Source organism: Egretta garzetta, unplaced genomic scaffold (genome assembly GCF_000687185.1).
Source record: "Egretta garzetta isolate BGI_Z169 unplaced genomic scaffold, ASM68718v1 scaffold360, whole genome shotgun sequence".
In the NCBI taxonomy this organism is placed as follows: domain Eukaryota; kingdom Metazoa; phylum Chordata; class Aves; order Pelecaniformes; family Ardeidae; genus Egretta; species Egretta garzetta.
In genome coordinates, this window is record NW_009258261.1 from 2,738,156 (window position 1) to 2,762,506 (window position 24,351).

Consider the following 24,351-nt stretch of genomic DNA (forward strand, 5'->3'; position numbering starts at 1 on the left):
CTTAAAAGATGCTTGGTGGTGCCAACATTCATTCATGGCATAGGTAACGGAAAGGTTAATTTCTCTATTTTTATTATTCTAATTTGACTAAATTAGATCTGTGTACCTAGGCCCCTGCACTACAGTAGGCTGAAAAGGAAATTAATTCAGGGATTTTTTCCAGTTAATTGGTATGCCCCCATGGGCTGCAGATGTTCACTGCAGAAATTGGGAGATAACCACAAAGCCCCATTGCTTCACACAGTGCAACTGTGAGGGGCCTCCTCTGCTCCAGCTCTTAGCAGTGACTTTATAGAAATGATCTGGGTTTTGACTGGGTATGTGCAGACAGTGCTTCTGCTCATGCTTATGGCAAAGGTGGGAGGTAAAAATCACAGTAGCAGGGATCCTCACCCCTCTTCTGGTCTTGCTTGGGAGTAGTTCCTTGCTTGATTGTGTCCGAGGACATTACAGATTGATCCGTATGCAAACCCAGATGAAAGATCCCTACAGACTTCTGCAGGGCTTGGGTCAGATTGAAAAACACCCAAAGAAAATGCAAGGAGAGACCATGGCTCTTCCTTGCTGTGCTGTGCCTCTACATGACACCTCTAGCCCTTCACAAAGCTCAGCATCCAATATGTCCACCACTTTGCAAAACCAGCATCTTCCTGTCCTCCCAGCATCTGGTTTGCACTATGCTATTAATTAAGAAACATGTCTTCCTGCTCTTTTTGGGTCAGTCATTACCATCCCACAGTAACAGTCCAGCAGTAACATTTACATCAGAACAGGCATGTTACTTTGGTTTTCTTGATTTGGGAGGATCACAGTAGACACCAGCTGCCTTCTCAAGCCTCAACTCCAGGCATCATGAGAAAGATTTACCATTCACTCCAGGCCAAAAGTCGGTTTCTAGTTTGTAGTGTTGCAGAGAAAATAAAAAAGACGCACAAGGGCCAAAGCTAAAATGAAAACAACCTGTCATTTAGAAGATGAAACTTGGGCCTCGTTGCAAGCTGGCTGATGAGTTTTGACCCCAAACAGCTGGCAGTTTGGGGTCATGGTTACTTCTCCCACTCAGCCTGCTGCCCCTTGTTTTCCCCAGGAGGAACCTTGGAGGATATGCCCCAGAGGGTCAGTGTCTGACCCTGCTACCCAACCAGCCAGCATGGGGAGAAAGTGGCACATGGGCAGAGAGGGGCACACAGCCTCTCCTCCTCTGCCTCTCACGTCTGTGAGTCACTGGGGAATTTGCTCATGGTCCTCTGAATCAGGACAAATCCTAGAGACCAGAACAGGGCCAATTCTTAGGTGCCCTTGGCAGTAACCCATATTTCCCCTCAGGGGTAAAGAAATCAGAACGTAGCTATGCCTTGTAAAGCTCTGACTTCTAGGCTTCAGCTTTCCTCTTCATGCAGTTGCTGACTGTGTAGAGTCCTCCCTGCATCCTTTTCAAGCTCCGCAGGACTGAATTTCTGCAGTCTTCAAGGTTCAGGTGGGTAAGGCACTGAACATCTCCAGCCAGCATGGAAAGACGGAGCTTGGCTGCCCCTAGAATTGGGCATGGGGTCACTAGTCATGACTGACAACAGAAATGGGTGAAGCAAACTCTTGGAGGCAAGAGAAAACCCACCTCATGAAGTGACATGGTCAAGGGGAGGCAATCCAGACAAGGAACTGGGTGGCATAGTGTTTTCTGGGAGTGAAGGCCAGACAGGGACCCTGACATAGGGAATAACATGGGAACTGATGGCCATTGGACTGCAATTCCCTCAAAGTGCAATGGTGACACAATCAGTAATAATTTCTGTTGGATAACTGAAGGTTTCTGCACAAAGAGACAATGTTAGAAGAGGAAATAATGACTATAGACTTTTTGCTTTCAATCAAGAATCCATTAACGCCTAGAGATAATGTGTGTCAGTGTTCAAAACACTTCTGCACAATAGGTGTAAACTCCTCCATGAGCTGTCTGTTTCAGAAATATTAAGTCTAGCTCCATTGCACAAGGTCAGGTGGGATCATGCCACAAAAACCTAGGAATGATGAAACTGATGAAAAGATGTCATTTTTTTGTGTGTGTGTGTAACAGAAGACACGATTACTGCTTGGAATGCATTGTGATAAAATATAACTTAGGGCTTAAAATATTCAGATCAGATTAGCCTTTTGTGGAGATAATAGAAATATGTACAAGTATAGTAGAGGATAAAATTCACAACTTTAGAAGACAGATGGATCAGTAATGCTTGAGGGGAAAAAAAACCCTGTTACTTAAAGCTGGTTCACGGTATTGAACTTCACAAGGAGTAATTTAGTCCATAGTAATTTAGCACATACAAGGTTTCTCACCTCTGCATGGATCAGCTTTGGACAGACACAGGACAGCAAATGAGGTGAAGTTAACGTTTGATTTAGGTGAGCCATTCCTGTTTTATAATTGCAGTTTATTTTACAAACGATATGGCATTCACACCTCCTAAAGTGAGACTTGAGTCCTTTAAAACTGATTTGTGCCTCAAGAGGGACTTCCAACCCTGTGTTCCAGTTATTTTTAGCAACCATAATAAGTCATTTTAATTGACTGAAGTTCTTTATTCCCACAGGAGAGACTGAAAGTGTGCCTGTGAGTACCCCTGCAACACAGATTTCTCAGGTAAAGATGAGCAAAATGCCCTAAATAACTCCAAGAATTTAAAGAATTACTAATAGATAAACAGTAGTTAAAAAGCTAAATTAAGTGGAAGGAAAAATGTAGGTACTTACAAGGAACATGTGCACACTGCATGAATAAATGTCATACATAGCACATCTTGGGCCTCATCTTAAAAGACACTTCAGTAAAATTTCTCTGCTCACAACCAGTTGTATTCAGACAGGTGACTTGTGAGCTCAGCTAATTAACTATCTGGTATCATTAGTACCAATTAGAGAATGTCAATTCACTGGGCTGGAGGGAGATTTCACAGATGAGCTCTGATGAGCTTTCATCAAACACAATGAACTGTCCCAGAAGCAAAGATGTGTTGACTGACATGGGGCAGGGGTGTCTTCCCCAGCAGGGGGCCAAGTCTCCTGGGGAGCTCTGGGTTATCCTGGCAGGCCCACAGCTCCTTTGGCCATGAGGTCCTCTTCTTGCCTGATAATCCAGAGCAGCCGGGCCAGCCAGAGCCTTAAGTCTTGCTGCATGTCTCTGACTCCCCAACCAGCTTGGGAATCCTGTCTTTGAGCCCATGTTGGCTCAAGGTGATTGGGACTTCCAGAGCTCTGCAGCTGCTCTTTGAGTTGACATTCTTGCTGCAATTAGCCACCACAGATGCAACAAAATTGTCTATGCCATAGCCCAGGGAGCATCCTTCCTGTAAGACGCAGTATCAGTGTTTCCACAGTGATGTTTCCTATGCATTTCCAGTCTGCAGGAAACACAACAGTTTTGAGCAATTTGAACCTTGGTCTGGTTCAATGTGGAATGGTACTTTGAAAAAGAAACATATCCCTGAACTGGAAACCCTGACTATTTGAGGCCTTCCTTGTCACCATTGCAACGCTAATGCCTGTGATTGCTTTTAAGTGCACCATGACACATTAACTAGTCAGTGCCTCTCTTGTCTCATCCTCTCTTCCCATCCAGACAGCTCCAAGAAGGAGCTGTGACTGGGTTGCTGAAGGGCCCAGCACAGTCGATCCAACCATGCATGGAAAGCTAGAACGCTGTTGGGACTGTGTGCTGGGAACACCACGCACAGATGTTGCTTTCCAGAAAAACCCAGCTGAGATGTGGATACCCTAATGCATCCTTTAAATGAAAGTTACTAGCTGGCTGTCCTTTTCTGCTTCAGCAAGAGCCCTATAGACACTGCAATTACCAAAAAAGACTACACAGATGTGAAACAAGAGCTGATAAGTGCTTGCAGCCCCTTCTTTAGTATCTCCATCCTCTTCTGTCCTTACCCTGCTGCTCTGCCTTTATTCCTACCATTCTTGCCTAGGAATATAAATACTGGATATACTCCTAGGGCCAGGTTCTCTATCACTGTAAGTCAGCACAGCTCTGCTGTTTTCCCAGTATGAGGCATTGCAAGCTTTCCTAATGCTTGGCTGTACAAGTGCTGCCCTTAAACATAGGAGTATCTGTGCTAGAAATTAGTTGTTCCCTGGTAAAAGCGTACCTCATGCAGCTCAGAAAAATCAGATCCAGGCTTTGTGGCAAGCGTTGAACTTTGTGCCAGATTAGTTTCAGCAGTGTCCTTAGGCAGCTCTTTTGGGTCTCACAATGCTTACTCATGTCTTCAGATCAGCCACATAAGAAGATGTGCAAAGTGATGGACAGTAGGTAAGCTGGGGAAGTAACACAGACAGTACTCCTTCATGGCCACAGAAGGTTTTGATCTTTTCTAGGATATATTTACAACAGCAGAATTATTTCTGTGCAGTATTTCTTCATCATGGGCCTGCTTTCTACTGGTTTTGACAGGCTTCAGCTCAAGGTCCCTGAGAACAGGCCCTGTTCTAATGTAAGGACCCTAGGTAGCTGCCAAGAGTGGCAGATGCAAATAGCCATGCCTTTGGAGACACAGAGCCCTGGACTGCCTGGCTAGTGCTGGGGGAGATATGTGGGGACACAGCTACTCATGGAAGCAAGGGTTCCCTCTCATCCTCTCAGTGGCAGCCAGGGCAGTAAACCCAGCTCACCAAGGCTCTTCCCACTGCTTTCCATCCCAGCCCTTCCTTTCATAAGCCATCCCTGTCTCCTGGCCATAATCAGCTTCCCTGGGCTGCCCCAAAGTCTGAACAGAGCTATCTTTTGCAAATGGCTCAAGTTGCTGGCACTCACTGAGGGAGGATGAGGAGGCTCTGCAGTTTTGCTGCCTCTGGTCCTGGAAGCAGGATTGGTCCTGTCCACCCTCTGGGGACAGTACAGCAGGTGACACATGAATGGAGTGATTTTTCTCAATGAAGGAGATTTCACAGCCATTATATATATATAGAGAGAGATATTTTACTTGCATGGTTTTTCCACACAGAGCTGAAAAACATCAGGGCAGCAGGTAAAATGGGAGTCATGGCCCCCAAGAAAGCCATAATCTGCTACAGATGCATGGTGCTGGATCCCTCACGGCATTGCTTTGTCAGGTTTGAGGGCCGCACTCCAAAGGCAGGTGGGAGCTGAAATGTGTATCTTGTACTAAATTATTTAGATGCCTAAATACTTTTTTTTTAACAGTTTTTGGACAAGTTCTAAGGACTCTCTGTGACCATGCAGATTCATTTATCCTCTAGGCATTAAGTCATTGAACTTAAGTTGTTAAGGTGTGTTCATTAACTTTCACAACTTACGTGAAGAATAGATGAGCCGAAGCAATGCATTACAGTTAACTGCTGCCAAGTTCCTGTGGTAGTATAAAATCTGTCTTTTTTGGTATGTGTTGCACTTTAGAAACACTGAATTGGTTTGACTTTCCAGGGGTCCACAAACCTGTGAAATGTCTCTCTAGTCCTGTAGGCATAGGGCAAGACATAAGCACGAGCTGATGCTTCAGTGGCTTCCATTTGTTGTAACAGCCCATGGGATTTAAAGGATGGTTTTCTACAGCTTGTTGTTAGAAATAAGCTCAAACTAAAATCCACAGCTCAAGTACCACACTGCACTTGGCACTAGTTCAAAGATAATGTGTTGTTCCTGTACCACTCAGTTTTGGATCAAACACGCATCCAATGCCACAAGGCTGGCTGTGTTTCCTTCCTATGCTCTGAGCAGCAGAGGAGGGAGTTCTCAGGGTTTCAGCACTTCATGTCCAGCCATACAAGCCCTGGAAGATGTGGCTGATTAGTGTTGCTGGCTGCTGTCACCATCAAGCAGCAGCAAAGGGAAATGCGAGTGTGAGATGCATTTCAGTGTCTGAAATAGCCACTGCAAGCTGCACGTGGCTGAGGAAGGATGTACCGGGCAGGGCAGACCCAGGCTGGGGTCTGGAGCACTGGGAAGGACACACAAAGAAACCAAGCTAGCACTGTGATAGCAAAAGCAGACATTGGCCAACAGTGAACCCCAAAATAACAAGTGACTGTCTGCTCTTAGATACACAGGATATTTTAGTCCAGTCTCTAGTCCAAATCTTTCTTTTCGCTGCCTGAACTCTGCTTTTACAGAGTGTTTTGGTGCACATGGACACCAAAGTCTCTGCAGTGGTCCCTTTTTGATGACTTTTGCTGATGCCTAGTGGTTTTTGACTCTGAAACCTCTAGATCAGCAATGACTCCCATTCCTGTACTCTTCACAAAGGATCTGTCTAGTTTACCCCATTTCTGGAAGCATCTGAGGAGGATATGATCAGGCTTGTGGGCAGAAACATTTCATTTTGGGCTTATTCTCCCCAGCCATTGTTATCTCCAGGCCCAACTTCTGGACTGCTTCACTGCTAGCAAGACTTGAGGCTGTGACATCTCTGTCCTGAAGCAGATCTCTAAAATGGGTAGCATAAGATAGCACAGGATAGCATAGAATAGCATATTTCAGTTGGAAGGGACTGATCTGATGAATCACCCCTTTTCACTTGGAAGAAAGTGTGCAATGCCTAGCCTTGACCCGGGCTAGAAGGGAGACACTGCCTTGGGCAACGTCAGCTCAGTGTGGAAGTGTGGCAAGCACCTGTGAGCAGGGATGGGAATATTAACATTTTGCACAGTTGCAGTACTTTATATCCCCCTGCTTCTCTAGGCATGTATGTTAGGATGTCTGATGATGCTAATACCACCTGGCTCAAACCCCTAGGCTGAGATATCAGAAGCAGTATGGTCATTGCCTCCCTAAGCAACCATGGCCCCAAGCAGCCCCTCTAACCCTTCAGGCTATGCTCACAGGCATGACAATTCCTGTGACACTCCTGTGTCACTGTGGGCAGGAAGGGTGGGTGAAGGGGTTGAACCAAGGGGTCTAGAGTGCCAGCTGGCTTGGGGAATCAGGGCTGACTGCCTGAGGAGGGAGGGTGTCCTCAGCCTCCTGCACCCCTCTGCCCTGTCCCAGCTCCTGTCAGTCCCACTCCTACCCAGGCAGCTCTGGGAATGTGTCCAGCCAGACCAGACTGGGGACTGTGGGGTAAGCACTGGGGTAGGAGTGGGGATGTCAGGCAGACGTCCTCTGTAAAGACGCTACCAGTCTTGATCAGAGGAGGATGGTGCATGCCATTGCCCTGAGGTATCGGAAGCCATCTCTGCTCCATTTACAGGACTCAAGCGCCTGAGTTCCCCGGGGTGGCTGTCCTCTTACCATCAGTGCTCCAGTTTTGGACTCAGTTTATAACCAGATGTTAGGCCGAATTTCTGTTGTAAAGGTAAAAACCACTGGTACCGAAGCGCCTTGGGCCGCGACCTCGCCGTGGGCTTTGCGCAGGCAGAATGAGCACCTTGCTCACCACAGTGGGGGCAGAGTTCAGGGTCACCAGCCCGAGCCACCCCTGAAGAGGGTGTCCCCGCTTAGCCCTCTGCAAGCTGCCTACCTCCCCTCATTGCCCACCTCCACACCTACCTTTTCTGCTCGCTATGCCAGCCTGGCTCACCCCAGTCTGCCTCCTGCTTCGCCTGGCTATCAACCGGCTGCCTCCAGCTTAGGTTGTGAGCTCTTCCAGCAGTGCTAGGGCCACTAGGGACAGAAAACAGGGAGAGTGGGCACAGTGTCACTGTATGCCAGGGGAAAACCTCCCGCTCCCTCCCCATCATGAGTTAAAGAGCTGCCTCCTTCCCTGGAAAGGGCCCGCTGACCAAGGAGAGAGCTTCTCCACAGCCCTTGGAGAGCAAGGTGGCGTTAGACCTGTCTGGGGAAAGCACCAGCCCCACGAGCATGTGGGGGAGGAGGACTTGCTCAAAAACAGACATGTTCTTGATTGCTCAGCTGCTTTGGGGATTGATAATCTGGCTGTTGTTACTGCAAACCTTCTTGGCATGTTTCAGGCTGTCGTCTTATTCTACAGACTGACAGACTGCAAACAGCCAGGGAGCCTAGAAAAACTCTAAGTCTAAAAAGTGGCACATTGACTTGCCCAAGACAAACACCTCCTACCCTGTACTGAGGCTGCAGCAGGGGCCGAACCTCCCCCCATGTCTCCCAGCCATGACAGGAGGAGGAGAGAGTGGACAGCACCTTACAGGATGGGTTACACCCAGCCTTCATGCCACTCTGAACCATGGGTGACCCTCGGGGACACAGCTACCTGCATCTGGGAGGAGGGACTGAACCCACCATGTTTGTGGTTCCTCTAGTTGCAGGCATTAGCCTCTGAGTTGAAGGCGGGTTTCACAGAAGCAATGCAGGAGCTGTCGCGAATCCAGCATGGCGAGTATGCCCTGGAGGAGAAGGTCAAGAGCTGCCGTTGTGCCATGGAAGAGAAAGTGGCTGAAATGAAGAATTCCCTCAACACGTTCAAGGTAGGAGTGTGACCTGTGGGAGGGCTGCGTACCTGCAGTGTTGGCTCAGATGGCATGGGGCAGCATTCCCCTGCCTCCATCAGTCCTTCCTGCTTGCAAAGAAAATGAGCTGGCAATTGTCTCACATGTATCTAGTGCACATCCTTTGGCTTTGTGCCTCCCCTGGCTACTCCAACCCAAACATAACCCATACCCTGGCCTGTTCAGCCTTCTTGATGGGCTCTGAGGCAGTGCTGTGAGCTACCCTGGGCACAAGCAAGCCTTGTTCTGGGCTGCACATGCAACAGGCATATGGCCTGTTCACAAGCTGCCACTGGGCCACTATGCCATACCTCTCCCTGGGTCAGGTCTCCTGCATTTCCTGCAGGAACCAAAACCACCGGGGAGCAGGGAATTAACACAAAACCCCACAGTCTTTTGAAGTTGCATTCTCACACAGCTGGGAGGAAGTGCTGCCCGGTTTGATCTGGCCCAAGAGGATAAAGACAAAGGACTGGAGAGAGAGCCTAGCAAGAAGGCTTGATGTACACTTTAAACCAGCCAGCGTCACCATGCAGAAACTGGATGACTGCCTGTGGGGAGGCAGGCAGAGGAACTGTTTTATTGTTTTTATGGTAAATTTTCCCCATGGGGTTTTGCTGAGTCAATAATACCTTGTGAAGTTAAAGAGGGCTGCTTACTGAAAAAGCCTGTTACTGACCCTGTGACAGGGAGAGATGGATGGCACTGGGCAAAAGGAACCCTGTGGTCCCAGGTGAGCAAGGGAGACAATAAGTGTAAGAGCACATGGCAGAGATCTCAAACCAGAGGCAGGATTATCCAGGATGTTGTTATTGGGAAAATGGGGCTTTAAAATCCAGATACAAGGAATTTGCAAGCCACAGGAGGGGCAAAGGCTGCTCTCCCTCTGCCTCATGCCTGTGTTGACTGTCCAAACATTGAGCTCCCCACCTCCTTGCTTGGGGAAAAACCCTCTTCTTTAATTTACAAGAAACTCTTGAGTTTCTCTCTTCCGTCCTGCTGCTTACATTGATGAAACCTGCAGGAACTTCATGTGTCAGAACACTCTACATCAGAGTAAGGCTTGGTTGAAACTGCCTGAGGGAGGACGTGCTGATGGTGGTGTGTGTTACAGAGGGCTTAATTTCCTTAGGAAACCAGGCTAAAAAGGCAGCTCCAAGGCCTGACTGGCAAAAGCTTATACATGTTCACACTGGGATCTGAACCAAGTGCAACATGTGAATACACATGCTAGAGAACTGCAGAGGGAAATGTGCTTCCTCAGGCCCACATCCAAATGTCACTAAAAGCAGCAATCTTCCCAGTACTGGTGGTGTATGAAGCCCTATGTCTCCACCTCCCACTAAGGCCTTAAGCATGTGACATCACACTGGCTTGGGTGAGTTGCCTGTAGTTGAATTAAAGATTGCTATGCTGTGCACACATTGGATTTGCAAAGGAAGAGTGTCTAATCACAGAGCTACTCTCCGCAGCACCCTGAAGCATCTCTAGTGCACACCAGCCAGCATTCAAAGCTGTATGTAAGGCTGATGGGCATCCTGGGAATGCTGTGCTTTTGCCTGTTTCTCAGGAGGAGCTCAGCGATGCAAAGTCAATGATTGAAGAAATCAGTGCCAAGCAGGAGGAAATGCAACAGAAAATTGAGCAGCTGCAGCAAGAGAAGCGACGGGAATCACGGAAAGTGAAAGCTAAGTAAGGGCCCAAACTCCAGGGCTCTGGAAGTGCTAATTAGTGGTGGAGTCCATTTTGTTAATTTCCTTTATAGCTTAATTTCTTAATCTTTTCCTGGCTGGACATGTTTATCAACCCTGATTATTACTGGAAGCTCTGGCCTTCAGTTCACCCCAGACTTTTAGACACATACCCTACAGAGCAACCACAGCAGAAAAACATGAACACCTCACTGGGATTCCAACAGCAAAATAGCCCCAGCATCTCTCAGGGAAACCAGGGCCTGGTGAAACACACAGACCTGCTAGAGACATGTTGGAGCAGGAATATTGTTGAAAGTCAGGAGCCTTCACCATTACAAGCTATTGCTAAGCCACCCCCACCCAGACAATAACACTCCAGTTTCCCCTTCCAAGCATACAGGACTTAGTGGGCTCCTGATTGTGCGGTCATGCTCTGCTTTCCTGTCACCAGCCTTTTCTTCTCTGAGCACGGTCATGCAGGAGCACATTTGCACACTGCTGGGCCACACTGTTGCTGTGATGAAGCAGACGGCTCATCCACCTTGGCCCTGGTTAGCCTCCTTCTGAAAACAGAGTTTTGATTATGGGTGTACAGCTGCCTTGATGCAAACACTCTGCAAATCTAGGCTAGCCCCTTAGCTAATTAAGCCATTTAATTAGATTAAATATGCTTTGCAAAAGAACAGATCTGAAATAACCTTCTCCTGTAGCCAGTGGAAGTTACTTCCAGAATATTGTTCATGAACTGCATCAAAGCCAACTCCACCAAAGCCAGCTCTGTCTTACTTATGACTCTGTGCTTGTACTTATACTGGTCTCTGCCACAACTGTAGTGTAGGCACTTCACCTGTAGCATTCATTCTTTCCAACTGTCTCATTCTTTGTATTTGCACAGAAGAGCACAGAAGGATGATCATGGTTCACAGACAGTGCCTACACCTCTCCAGGGCAGCCCATTTCGATCCATTAACCTCCCAGAACCTGTGCTGATCAATGAAGATTTTACAAGTCTTTTACACAACGTGACTTACGAAAAAGGTAGGAAATAGAGCAGGCAAATGCAGTGCCTTCCACAGAAAAAAAAAAAATCCAGAAAAAGATACTAGGGTAAAAGGACACCAAGTTTTCCTCAGGTGCCAGCAGCACAAAAAGAGAACAGGGGTGTTCCCCTTGGCAGCACTGCTTGTACCTTGGCACAGAGTCTCAGGATAGCAACCTTGGTGCTGGCCTGGATTCAGGAGATGCTGCTCTGTGAACACTATCCCAGAAAAATATTGCTTGCCTCCTCCAGGGAAAGGGAAGCAGGCTGAATCTTCTTCCTTGCAATGTTACTGGCACAGACACAGAGCCAAGTAGGAGCCCCTGATAAAAATACTACAACCTGTGGATTTGTTTCTGTGTAAGGGAGCAGGGCATGGAAAGGAAGATCACAGGGACTGGGCTGACAGAGAACACCTGGGGTCATCAAGGGGCCATACCAGTGGTTGGTTTGACAAGGGGATATGGGAGCTGGTATATATACACACTAGGCTACCGGTGTCACTGCTCCATGCATATACTCACTGCTAGGAAAATCACTGTCCCTTGATAGCTGTGGAAGCTGCTAACCCATGCTGTTAGTGTTACACCTTTACCAGGATAACACTGTCAACCGCCAAACACTTGTGAAGGTTGGAATCAAAGAAAAGGTGATGGACCAGAGCCTTTTTTTCTATAATTAACTTTGAGGGTCTAAACTGGTCTATCGCTCTCTTGCTGTTCAGATAGGAAGACACTAAAAACATATACCTTTAAAATATCAAAAAAGGCAGATACTAGATAAAAGCCATGTGCTGTTTTCTACTCTGTTCTACTTAGAATCTGACCAGTCATGACCTCCCTCTGCCCTACTTTGAGGTGGTGTGTTAGCCCTGTCCCTCACAACCCTCTTGCACATCTACCTCTCTCACCCACTTTTCCCATTGCCCCTTTCTTTCCAGTCATCTCACCCCTCCACTCTTCAATAAGCTTCTTTCCACCCAAAATGACAGCTGTGTCTCTGTGTCAGGCCTCCATCCTTTTGTTCTGCCTGCTGGGTGCCTTCTACCCAACATGCACCTATCAAGTATGGACAAGCTAAGACTGCTTCCATTACTCTGCAGTAATCAAACACAACAGGAACCCCCACATTAGCCTGCCTGCAGGTGCTACTGAAACAAAGACCTCAGCAAGAGCCACAACAGTAAAGATCCTCCTTAGTTCCTTAGTGGAGGATCTAACAGGGATGTTTCCATAGCAAAAGCGTGAAAGACTGGAAGATCTAACCATACTGACTGGGCTTGGCAGGAGGAAGCCTGCTCTAAGAGTTGTCTTCTCTTGTAAAGTTTTCCTTTGTACTTCAACAGTGTCTGACACGAGGATCATGCCAATGGGAGAAGGAGGTGTGAAAGTCATAACGGGCCCAGGTAGGAAAATACCAAACAGTCAAAAAAAAGTAGGACAATGATTCAATTAGAGTGCTTATTTTCCTGCACTGAAGAAATGCTTTCAGGGAATGCATGTGTACCTACATTTTCATACTTGCAGCTGCGGTATGAGGGCAAACCTGCATTTCCTGAAGTGCCAAATACCTGACAGACAATGCAAAGGATTGATGTTTGGCAGGGAAAGCCTTTCTGCTGCTGCTTTCACAGGTTCCAAGTGCCTTTGCAGAAATTAAGAATTGATGCTTACTGATATGGCAAAGAATAATGAGAGTGCCATTTTGCCACTTGGGAAGAGATGGTCTTTGCAGTAACTACACACTAGTAGAACTGGTGAGCTGTTTATTTGCCCACCAGCTGCCAGATTCCTTGTTGACACATCTGAATAATAATAGAGGAGTTTTTCTGGCAAAAATAAAAATTGGTCAGAAGTAGGAGAAGGGTATTTTAAGGGGACGCTAAGGATCCTGGCCAGCAGAAGGACTCATGAGAAGAACCATCAGATGTGTGCACTGTTCACTAGAAGCATTCCTTGTTCAGGATGGCTCTTTTGCTTGAAGCCACTTGAACAAAAAAAGAGAACAAAAGCTACAGAAAATGGTCCATTGCAACCCAAATTCAAACTATTCACATTAAAGCAACTGAAGCCCAGTGGCTCAAACACACCTGCAACCTCCCCTACCTTCTATGTGATTTAATAGCTTCAGACTATCAGTCCTGCTGCTGCTGTATAATCACATCACACTAACAAACATTTTAAGTCATAACAGTTTACATCTGTTGAGAATGGCATTTAAATCCAAATTATAATAATACTTTCTGTTTATACAGTACCTGCCAATAAGTGTCATGTCCTGAAGTGTCCCAAACCCCTGAAGTGCAACATATTTGGAATACACATATTTTTCTTTTCTTATCATCTATCTACTTTTGGACCTTATTTGGCCTGAAAATAAATGCTGGAAGAGTGCAAACCTTGTTCTGCCAAAGAGCTTGCCAATAGCACTTCTGTGTGTAAATTAACACTACAAGGTTACAGCCCTTGTGAAGTACAAAGTACAAATGCTTCAAACTCTCCTTCCAGTACTTCAAATGGATGGTAACGCAGGTTAGGTGCCTGCTGTAGCATAATCTGTCAACTGAGATGTCATGATCCATACAGCTGTTTGTTATTGCAGGAGCAACCATAGAGACAGATGACAGCCTCAAGCCTTCCCTGACAACAGAGGGGCAGTCAAAAGTGCATCTGCCATCAACAGTGTGGAAGCAGCCCAAGGACATCAAAGATTGGGGAGATGAATACATTTCCAAAGAGCAACCGGAGAGAGGGAAAGACATGGGCCAAAGCAGATACAGCTCAGCAGACAACATTATATGTGAACCCTCTTTGGCTGGTAAGGACAGAGTGGAAAATTCTGGCTAGAGAGGCTCAAAGCTGCATCCATATCTGGCGTGAGCTAGTCAGTAATCAGCTTCTACAGAGGGAGACACACAAGCCAGTTTCTCCTGCTAGGGGGGAATGTCTCAGGGCCTCAGTCTCCAAGACTTCTTGCCTTTGTGTTTGCTGGTCTGTGCCACTGACAGAATCACTCTGCACCCAGGACACCCATTCTTCTTTCCAGGGCCTGGCAGGTTCAGAGTACTGATGGGATTGTGACAGTGTAGTTTCTTATGTGGGTGAAAAATACAACTTCTCATTCTGCAGGAAACTGGATGTGAATCCCTGGTCTGAGTTGCTTTGCCTTTGATTGCTTGTTTTGTTATTCTTAGAAGAAAAGTGGTATTCACAGTAGAAAACACATTTGCTTTAGAGCTTTCTTAGCAAACTGTGGCTCCAGTCATGTCTGGGATGTGCATCAGGCTAGAATTTTATATTTTGGGGAAAGTAGACACACAAAGACAAGACATTGCTGTCACGTTTTGACAGTTTCTCCTTTCATGATTTAATGTCAGATCACCAGTTTAACATGAGGCTGTCCTCGAGGTCAGCATTTCCTTATTTTTAAACTTAACCATTATCTTCTGGAAGCCAAAAGGCAGAACATCGCTTTGGAGCTGCTGGAGTCAGAAAGGAAATATGTCATTAACCTGTCCCTAATCCTGAAGATCAAGGCCACGTTGCAAGGGCCAGATGTGAAAAGGAGCAACAAAGAGAGAAGGTATTTGATTTAATGTGTTCTCTCTTTTCTTCAGTCAATATTCTTTCTGCATCATCCTCTCTCCTACTTTTCTTTCATCCACACAGAGATCTTTGAACACTTAGAGCTTATTTTTAGTTGAAAATTGGAGGCACTGGAAGGTTTTTGCAGTGATTAAAGGCTCTTTTCTTGCCTGTCCTTACATCTTGTCCACCTTGCATCCCAAACTGTTTCACTGCTACTTCATTTCAGTCTCCTTCTGAGTCCCATCAGTCTCCTATTCTTGTTTCACATGCCTCCTGCCTGGGTAGGAACAAAGCTTTGTGCATTCACTGCCTGCTTCTCCCAGTCCACAGCTGCAGCTCTAGAAGCTGCTGTGGGCATAAGTCCCTGGCTAGTGGCTGCCATCTAACAGGTATCGACATATCCAGACATACGCATGTATTCACACACAGATACAAGACCACTGGCAGTGACCCAGCTTAGCAGTTAAATAGAGCTCTTTGCAAAGGTCATCCCCTGTGGCAGCTGTCTTAATTCCCAGGACGGCATAGCTCCTACAGCTCTTCCCATTCACTCAGCTTTGGCCTGGCCATTCCCAGCCTCCTGGGCACAGCTGGGGGGGGGGGGGGGGGCCCTTCTCGGCCTCTCTTTTTTTTTTTTCAGTCCTTGCTAGCTCTCTCTTTTTTGTATCTTACCACTGTCCCTAGAAGTCCCACATCCAAGGATTCATTTGACAGAAGTCAACTGCAGGACATGTGGTACATGGGTTGGTGTGGACTCATTTTAAGCAATTACATGATACACACAGTTCAAATCGAAGCATGATAATTCAAAGCAAGTTTTTATTTTTACTCTTTTTGCCTGGGACATTTTGATATTTGTCACCTTCATTCTGATTCTGGATGAGATCAGCATAAAATGATAGAAATGCAGTAGCACATTTTAACCATCTCTGCATTAAAGTGTTGGCTTGTTAAAGGGCCTGACAAATGAGACAACACACAAAGCTGGGGAGTTTTCCTCCAAGCACTCTGTGGGATGGCTCAGGACCATGGTCCTGCCACAGCAGCATCGCCTTGGGCTTTTTCTGCAAATTCTGGTCAGCTACACAATGCACTGGAGAGTCAGCCTAAGAAACCTTCAGAACACTAATAATAGCCTACTGGAGAGGGTACTTGCATGTACATACCAGCCAAAACAGGGCCTCCTTGTGCAGCCAGGACTCCAATAAAAGTAGTTAACAATACCTGTGTTTAAAGCAAGCATGTGCTGACCATCCATGAATGCACACTGTACATGCTTAGGGCTGAGCTTCTGCTCTGTGTAACCAGTCTGATATCATCTTCCTTCAGTTTCTTCCCCAACTCTTTGCGGTACCTGGTCCAGCAGCATGTCGATTTACTTCATGCTCTACAGGAGCGAGTCCTGAGCTGGCCACGACAAGGGATCCTAGGAGACATCTTCCTGAAATTAACAAATGATGAGGTATGTTACAGACCTCTCTGGACTCTTCTGCTATGATTCATGATGTGTTGATGGCCCATATGTGGGCCAAGATACCTTGCAGCAGAGGGGCTGTGCTGTGAAGCTGTGGCTAGGGTAAGGCCTTTCAGCCATCCTCCTTTGAGCAAAGTCCCAGCACACAGTAGTCCCTTTGTTGTAGTACTTGGTTGGTCAGGGAGCCCATATACCAGACCCACTTGGGGACATGCAGCCACATAGTACAGCCCTATAATAAATGGATGAGACCTAGACTTGGTTGCAGGAGCAACACACGAGCCTTGACAGCTTGGATATCTATACTCACAGTGAGGGTGTGAAAAGAGCACGTTTCTTATTCTCCCCTTCCCCAATACACTTTGCTCAGTTATGACAGTTATCCTATATGGATAACAAGTAAAACAGCACCTCCTCCTCAGGGTCTGCCCAACCCCTGGCGAGCAGTGAGACCTCTCCTGGAAGGATGTGTAAAAACTCATCTGATGCTTTATAAATTTTAAGAGTCTTAGATAAGAAAAGCTTCTTCCTCTCTACCCCTCCCATCTGCTATAAAGCTTTATACACTGTGCTCAACAGCTGAACACATTTTATTAAATAGTCTTTCTTGAGAAGTCCCAAGCCCTGAAAGCTTCACACAGTTAGCAGCTCTACTGCACTGATGATGAGCTTCCAGGAATGGGTAATTGAGAGTTTCACATTATGGCTGGCTGTATGACCAACAGTCTCTCAAGTTTCTTTGTTCTTTTCTTTTTTTCCTTTTCTAAGAATAATTTTCTGGACTACTATGTTGCTTACCTGAGGGACCTGCCAGAATGCATCTCTCTGATCCACGTGGTTATCCTGAAGGAGGTAAACTTGCCTGCCTCACAGACACGTAATGGCAACATGAAAGCCTGGATCTCTTAGCTCTGTTATGCCTGCCCATGATAAGACTCTTCTGCTGATCCACTTGTCCTGTTACCAAATACCAGTTGCCTGAACATTGCCATGGCTGGCATGCACCTGCAAAAGGCAGCTTTAATATGTTCAGCGCTGTGTGTAACCAAAGCTATATTTCTCCTGGAACATGCAATAATGTCTCAGATCAAACCTCCCAGAAAGCTTGCCTACGCACATGCTATCCAGGTCTGTCCCAGGCAAATGGAAAATGGAGGACTCATCCAAACAGGGAGACCAAGGGTGAGGCTGTAAGTGCTAAAGAGAAACAGTCTCTACTGTTCATCTTCAGGTATTTGGTCTCACACCCTTGATTCTTGGTTTAAACTAGGAAAGTTAAATATAAAGGTAGTTTTAAAGTGCAATAGCTAACCACACTAGCTTGCTTCTAAGACATTTTAATTTAGAAGTCGATCTCATTTTGTTCAGTTCATTTGGGCCTAAACTAAGAACTTCATTCTCAACAACAGCGTCTACCTGGGATTTCAGTGAAACTTAACTAGCGCACTTTAACTAGTGCTGACTTAATTAGGCTGTGTCCCTTGTAGATAACCCCAACCTAAGGAATTTCATCCTTAGGATTAGTTCTGCTGGTGGAAGGAGTTGCAAATACCCCTTCCAGAAGCAAGATGAAGACCGGTGTATTGTCACGCACAACTGCCACTTAACTGGTGTGCTCCTGTGAACTTTTATAAGTACCTACAGCATAGCTACTCATTAAACCCTAGAACCCTTTGGAAGCAGAGATGATTTATCAGTGGCAGAGACTCTGAAGTTGCTTTCTCTGTTTCAGGTAGAAGAAGAAATCAAGTCTGATCTCTACATTCTGTTCTTCCATATAGTCCAACGAATCCCTGAATACCTTATTCATCTACAGGTAGGGCTCCAAGATGGAAACTGTCTTGTTGAACTCTTATCTCAACATGTGACTTCTAACTTGGAGCTGGTATTCAGGCCTGTACAGGTACAGAGCTTCTGGCTAACCCAGTGGTCTTTCTGAAAAAAACCTTTGAAAGGGGAAGCCAGCTGAGAATGGCTTAATTTTTACCATTTTCACTTGAAGCTTACTTCTATTTGCTAGTTTCTCCATTTGGCCTGACAGACCCAACTTTAGTCTCCTGGGAAAAAGCTCTGGTACCTGCGGGTCTGGAAGAACAGGAGGACAGAGGTGGGGCACATACACTGTAAGCTCCAACCTAACTCCTGTAACAGAGGTGGCCTCTTTGCCGAGTGGTCCACATGCTTGTTAGCCGAGAGACTGAGAGTGCTAGAGGCTCCTAGGGCCAATAACCTTTCCTACACAGAGCTTGCTGATAAAAAGAGTTCTAGTTCGCAGGAGGGTTATCTGAATTGTCTGAAAGGTTTTAGTACAAGGCAACTGACACAAAAAGCAAGCTCTGTTAAAAAAAAGAGATTGGTTTATTTATCTAGTGCTAAACTCAACTAGTGCATCACCCACACATCCCATGATTACATTTCAGTGGTTACCTGTGTATTTTTGCACTAGGAGTAATAGGAGGAAGGCCCTGTCCAAGTCCCTCAGAAACTGGTGCTGCCTAGAAGAGCTCCCACTGAGCTCCCACAGGGCAGTGCCATGGGCACTCCAGAGCATTAATCCATGGTCCCAATAGCACCTTCTTCCCAGAAGGGGCTAGGACACCCTCCAAACAGCCTGCTCTCCTCTGTGCCCCAGAATGTCCTGAAGTTCACGGAGCAAGAGCATCCTGACTATTACCTGCTGCTGGTGTGTGTGCAGCGCCTCCGGGTTTTCATCTCACACTATAGCCTCCTCTTCCAATGCAATGAAGACCTGCTTATACAGAAGAGGAAAAAGCTGAAGAAGTAAGCACAACATCAGCTCATTCTTTATATCACTGGGGAAAGGGAGGGAAGTGGGGAAAGCTTGGAAACGAGGTTTAGGTCCAGGCAAAATCAACAGGCACATTGCTCTGTCGAAATAAAACAAAGCTCTTTGCATATGAATGCTGGAGAAGGCCCACTATTGGCATTTGTCCTCCAAACTTGTGGTGGACCCTTCTGGCTAACTCTGAGAGTGAAAAGAAAATCAGTTTAATCCTTCTAAACACAGCAGGCACATGTTTCATGGGAACATTTGATTCCTTAAGCTGATGGCATAGTCAGTGGGAGAATACATGGGGACTTAGCTGCTTTGGCAGCTCAGGGACTTGGTGAACACCAAGACTGTTACCTGAAGCCCTCATAGGCTAAGATTGAGAAAGAATAATGTTATCTTATTTTACTGGGGGAGTGGGGTGGGAGAAACAAAAGCCTCCCATAACTTGTTTGAGATGAACTGTGATAGAAATGACCCTGAATGTAGATTCTCAAGTTGTGGTTCAGAAGAGTTCCTTGAAATCAAGACTATTTACTAATATCAGAATTTGGTTGCCTTTGCTCTTTCTGCTAATTCACTGGGGAAGTAGGACAAGATCAAACTTCAAGGGAAGCTTCCAAATATGGAGGGTGGTAAAGGGCTGGAGCAGACTGCTGCGGAGGGACTGCTATCAGGGGAGGCATTAAGAACAAGACAGAAAGCAGGATGCCCTGCTGACCGGGACAAACTAGGTGGAACAGGTCCTTCCTTGGGGCGGGAAGAGGTGAATAGGAATATTGAGGTCCCTCCCAGCCCTGTTTCCTGTGATTCTACATGCTCGTGCTCATTCCCTGCCTTATTTCTTAGCACGACGATGGATTTCTCCTCCCTCAGGTCGTCCCTGGTGAAACTGTACAAAGGTCTCACCTCCCAGTGTACGAGCCAAGAGGTTTCCCCAACACCCAGTGCGACATCTATCCGGGACAGCGGGATCCACTCTGAGGAGACAATACAGCCGTTCCCACCAGCACCTTCCTCTGGCACAACAACCCCGTAAGCCTATTGTCCTAGTAGAAGGCTTTCAAAATAGGCTGAAAAGTCTCTCCTCACCCACACTATACCAATGACACTAGGCAGTTACAGGCTGTCACTTCCAAGGCTGCATAAGCATAGAGAGATGAAGGGCTGACTCCTTCCTGCTATCCACTACCATGTGACTTTCAGAGCTCTACCCAGGGATGTCAATGCTTTTGCTAGCTGTCTTAACAGTGTACCAGGGAGGACGGGTATTTGTGTAAGCCTGGCAGCAGTGTGAATAGTAACACTCTGCATTATTCACCGTCAACATTACAAGAGCTAGGAAACATGACCAAGGTCTCAGATTAGCAAAAAAAGTACTTTTCCACACAGCACATCATTGAATGATGGGAGTCACTGTCACAAGATGCAAGTACAGATGAGTTCAAAAAGACACAAGACTAATTCAAGAAAGACAGGGCTACTGGCAGCACCCAGCGATCTTTGGTCATTTCTAGCCTATTGACAGGTGCCAGCTGAGCTGATGATCAGAGAATCACACTAGACTTGCCTTTTATCTTAGGTCAGCAATTTGTGGCTGTTGTGCTTCCTTACATCATTTGACACTAACAAGAGTTTGGCTTCACCATTCTGAGTCCTCCTCAAGTGGCAGTGTTATTAGATCAATCCCATCCTCCTTCTCACCAGACTACCCAAGCCAGTCTCCCTCCCCTCACAGACATGATGCTCCAGGCCCCCATCTTGGTAGCCTCAGCTGGCATGTCCCCAGTTTCCCCACATTCATCCTGAAATGAGGACCCAACATGGATCCAGGTGGGGCCTCATCAGCACTGAACAGAAGCAGGGGAAATAACTCCCCAGGCTCAGCTGGCCATGCAGCTCCTAATACAGCTCAGGTCAGGGTTTGCCTTGTCTGCCATGAGAGCATGCTGTCATCTTTACCCTGGCATTGGTCATAACCCCAAGTTCATACCAGGGCTGCTGCTCAACCCAAATCTCCCAGCTCGGTCTGATGCATGGGGTTATCTTGCCCCAGATGTCCTATCATGCCTCTGCATATCTTGAACATGACAAGGTTTCTGTTCCCCCACTCCATTCATTATGCCCCCAGAAGATGGCAGTGGGACTTTCCTAGCTAGTGTTAAGGGCCATGGAGATGCACACCCTGCACCTAACGCCTCAGTGCAGTACTCGCTGTTGACTTACCTGGAACACACGGAGGGGTAGGAGCCCTCCAAGTATTCCTGACACAATTCTGGGGACAGAGTCACCCTACCCAAGAGAGGAACTTTGTCCACCTGAAAAGACAACCAGACCACAGGAAAGTAAGACACAGTCCCTACATTACAGAAAGGGAAGGAAAGCAAAAATCCAAAATGCAGATGAACATGAGAGAGATGGAGCAGTTGGCTTCTCATCTCAGTTTCTATTCATTTCATGGTGTAGAGTACAAAAACCAGCCAAAGCTACTGGATAAGCAGTTCTACCCATGTAATTTTGCTCCTGCTAGCCCAGCCACGCAATTTCTATTAGTGGCAGCTCTGTTACTGTTCTCCAAGACAGGAAAATAACTTTTGGCTTTAAAAGCAAGAGAATGGGGCAGGGGGAACGAGGGGAGAGGGGGGGGGCTTGTCATGCTGTTTCTTGGTCATCCTTTAGTATTCCACTTCCTTCTCTTTTGTTTGTTTTGTTTCTTATTTTTAAGGCATTTGATGCCCCAGATGAAGAAACCCCAGCCAACTGTGATGGAGAACATCCAGGCTGTAAAGCCCCCTGACTGGGAAATGGAAAGTAGAAAACATGAGAGGCCAGAGAACATCCTTGCATCCTCTCAGCTCACAGAGCAGGAACTCAAGGCTCTGACAGCCCCCTTACAATCCATTCCTGAAATGGAGTATGAAGCACCACCGGCTGATGCAGTGGGAAATACAGAGCGAGCCATCAGAACCTCTGTAGAGCTGCTGCAGGATGCAAGAAACTTTGCACCAAGCTATGAAGAATTTGACTACCCTGGGGAGGTTTTCACCCTGCCAGGCCCCTATGAAGATGATGCCTTTCAAAACCTCACTCTCTTTGAGAATTGCTCCCCAGCCTCTTCCGAGTCCAGCTTAGACATTTGCTTCCTTAGGCCTGTTAACTTCACATCAGAACCGGAGAGGACTGATCATGCCTTACAGCCACTGCCTAAGAGCTGCACTCCCGTAAGCAGCAGCACTTACAAGCGTGAGATGTTCCACAGCAAAGGCAAGCAGCTGAGCAGGTCTCTGAAGGAGCTGCCGAGGAGCGCTGAGGGTGTGAGCACCAGACTCTACAGCACACGGAGCAGCAGTGGGAGCCGGCTGCAGCAGAAGCAGGAGAGGAATGTTCAGCCTCACATGATCTCAGCCTCATCTCGAAGCTCCCAAAGGAGCTACTTCCCCCCACAGAGAGGAGCGGGTGAAAAACAGAGCTTTTTGGAAGTAAGGAGGCTTAAATAGGAGGAGAAAAAAAAAAAAAGCACATGGTGGTGCAGAAGCAGCGGCAGCAGCAGGAAAAAGATCTGAGATGCAAGTTAGGGCAGAACATGCCAAAATAGCTTCCAAGTCCACACATTCAAAGTCCTCATCTGCATGTACATGCCCAAGGGAGGGACAAGACAGCTCCTTTTCACACACATATTCCCCAGGGACAAGCATGGGCTTGAGGCACACAGCTGGCTGAGTGACAGCTAGAACAACCTTGAGACAAGCTAGCCTCCTGTGTATCTATAGCTGTCACTGAGCTTCCCCCCACAAGTAAATGTTGTATCTGATCAGGGTCACTAAGTATGCACAAAGCTGTTCAAAATTAGTGCTATAGGGTGGCACCCAGTTAAAAAGGTGCCTTTCCACCTGTTCTGAGGAGTGCTGGGTTAAGAAAACCGATGGATTTTGTATCAGATCCTCAGCTGAACTCAGCCCAATTTACATCAGCAAGGATCTGGTCCATGGGTTTTGTTTCACCTGTGTTTGTTGCATGGACCATAGACGCATGCTAAAGTCTGCGTGAAAACAGACAGAGCCCAGCAACCATGTCCCACAGACAACCACTGGCATGGCAGGTGGCACACTCTAGCCCTTTGGGGACACCAGGTCTTGCAGGAACAATGTTTCTGTAGTCTGCAGTGCCTGTTCAGAGTCAGCTTTGAGCGTCAAGTCAGGGTGGAAGATGCCCTTCACACTTCCTGGGGAAGGGGCTGAGGGTGCTGTGAGGTGCTTAGCTAGTTCTCTCAGTGCTGCCTTAAGAAACACCCTCCTGTTAAAATGAGGCAAGATGCAGATGAGGCTGTAGATGCAGATGATGACGGGAGGAAGGTTCCAACAGCCTGACTGAAAAGGCAGCAAGGAAACCTCAAAAGAAGAGAGAGAAAAAGAACCTAGCGAGTGAAGGAAGTGGTGGACAGTTGAGCAGGGGAGATGAGGCAGAGGGAGAAGAGCCATGGGGACACAGCCCGCCCAGAAATAGAAGCCTGTGAGCTCTTTGGCACTCACCTGCACAGAGCTATGGCCCACAGCAGGGTGCAGATGTGGAGCTAATCCAGAACTGCATGACATGTTCTCCTCCACAGAGCAAAGGAGACCACCATAACAGTGGTGGACAGAACTGGAGAAAAGGGACTTGTCCAGAGCCTAGCTGAGAGGAATTCAGCACTCCCCTGAAAGGGGGAGAGACTTGTTAGTGGCACATTTACTGCAAAGTGTGTGTGCTAATGAAGCCTTCTGCCCCGCCAGGCAGCAGCAGCACCAACAGAAGAGTCTTTCACGCTGTATCAGCTCCAGCCTGAAGCCTCCCTGCCCTAGGGTAAACAGAGCTCACGAGCAACAAGAGGGTGGGAAGTTCTTTCAACTCCCCATGCTGGCTTGCTCCCTTGTTGGCAAAAGGGGCTAGTAAGCTCCCCCTAAAAAAAAGCTTAGCAAGGAAGGCTCCAGTTCCCTCTAACAATGCTTATCCTTCCACTCCTCTGCCACTGCCTCAGCCTCAGAGCCAGCAACAAGCTCTCTGCAGAGGTACCAGTGCTGCTGAGGCCTGAGCAACCTGTTGTCTCCCAGCCTTGCCAGCATCTCCTCACCCACCAGATCCCTCCTAGCACAGGCACAGAGAGAGAGAGAGAAAGGGACAAGGATGTGAGGTTGCAAATGCTGGTTAAATTGTCTTTTCCCTTTTAGGAGCTCCATGCAGAAGACAACACCAGGTTCTGCCAGAAGGATGACAATGAGCAAACATCCTTCAGCGACCACAACCCGCGGCACGAGCCCAAGGGGGGTTTCCGGAGCTCCTTCCGCAAGCTCTTCAAAAAGAAATAA

The 24,351-nt window shown here is 47.1% G+C and overlaps 1 protein-coding gene across 1 annotated transcript in view; it reads left to right on the plus strand.

Moving 5' to 3' along the window:
- ARHGEF33 (Rho guanine nucleotide exchange factor 33) overlaps window positions 1–24,351 on the plus strand; it is a 25,277-nt gene extending 926 nt beyond the window's left edge. The window contains exons 2-15 of the mRNA XM_035896589.1: window positions 2,589–2,638; window positions 8,239–8,403; window positions 9,995–10,116; window positions 11,014–11,156; window positions 12,503–12,562; window positions 13,759–13,974; window positions 14,610–14,739; window positions 16,074–16,206; window positions 16,987–17,070; window positions 17,951–18,034; window positions 18,851–18,999; window positions 19,886–20,044; window positions 21,735–22,488; window positions 24,214–24,351. Coding sequence (XP_035752482.1) covers window positions 2,589–2,638; window positions 8,239–8,403; window positions 9,995–10,116; window positions 11,014–11,156; window positions 12,503–12,562; window positions 13,759–13,974; window positions 14,610–14,739; window positions 16,074–16,206; window positions 16,987–17,070; window positions 17,951–18,034; window positions 18,851–18,999; window positions 19,886–20,044; window positions 21,735–22,488; window positions 24,214–24,351 — 2,387 coding nt within the window. The remainder of the gene's footprint in view (window positions 1–2,588; window positions 2,639–8,238; window positions 8,404–9,994; window positions 10,117–11,013; window positions 11,157–12,502; window positions 12,563–13,758; window positions 13,975–14,609; window positions 14,740–16,073; window positions 16,207–16,986; window positions 17,071–17,950; window positions 18,035–18,850; window positions 19,000–19,885; window positions 20,045–21,734; window positions 22,489–24,213) is intronic.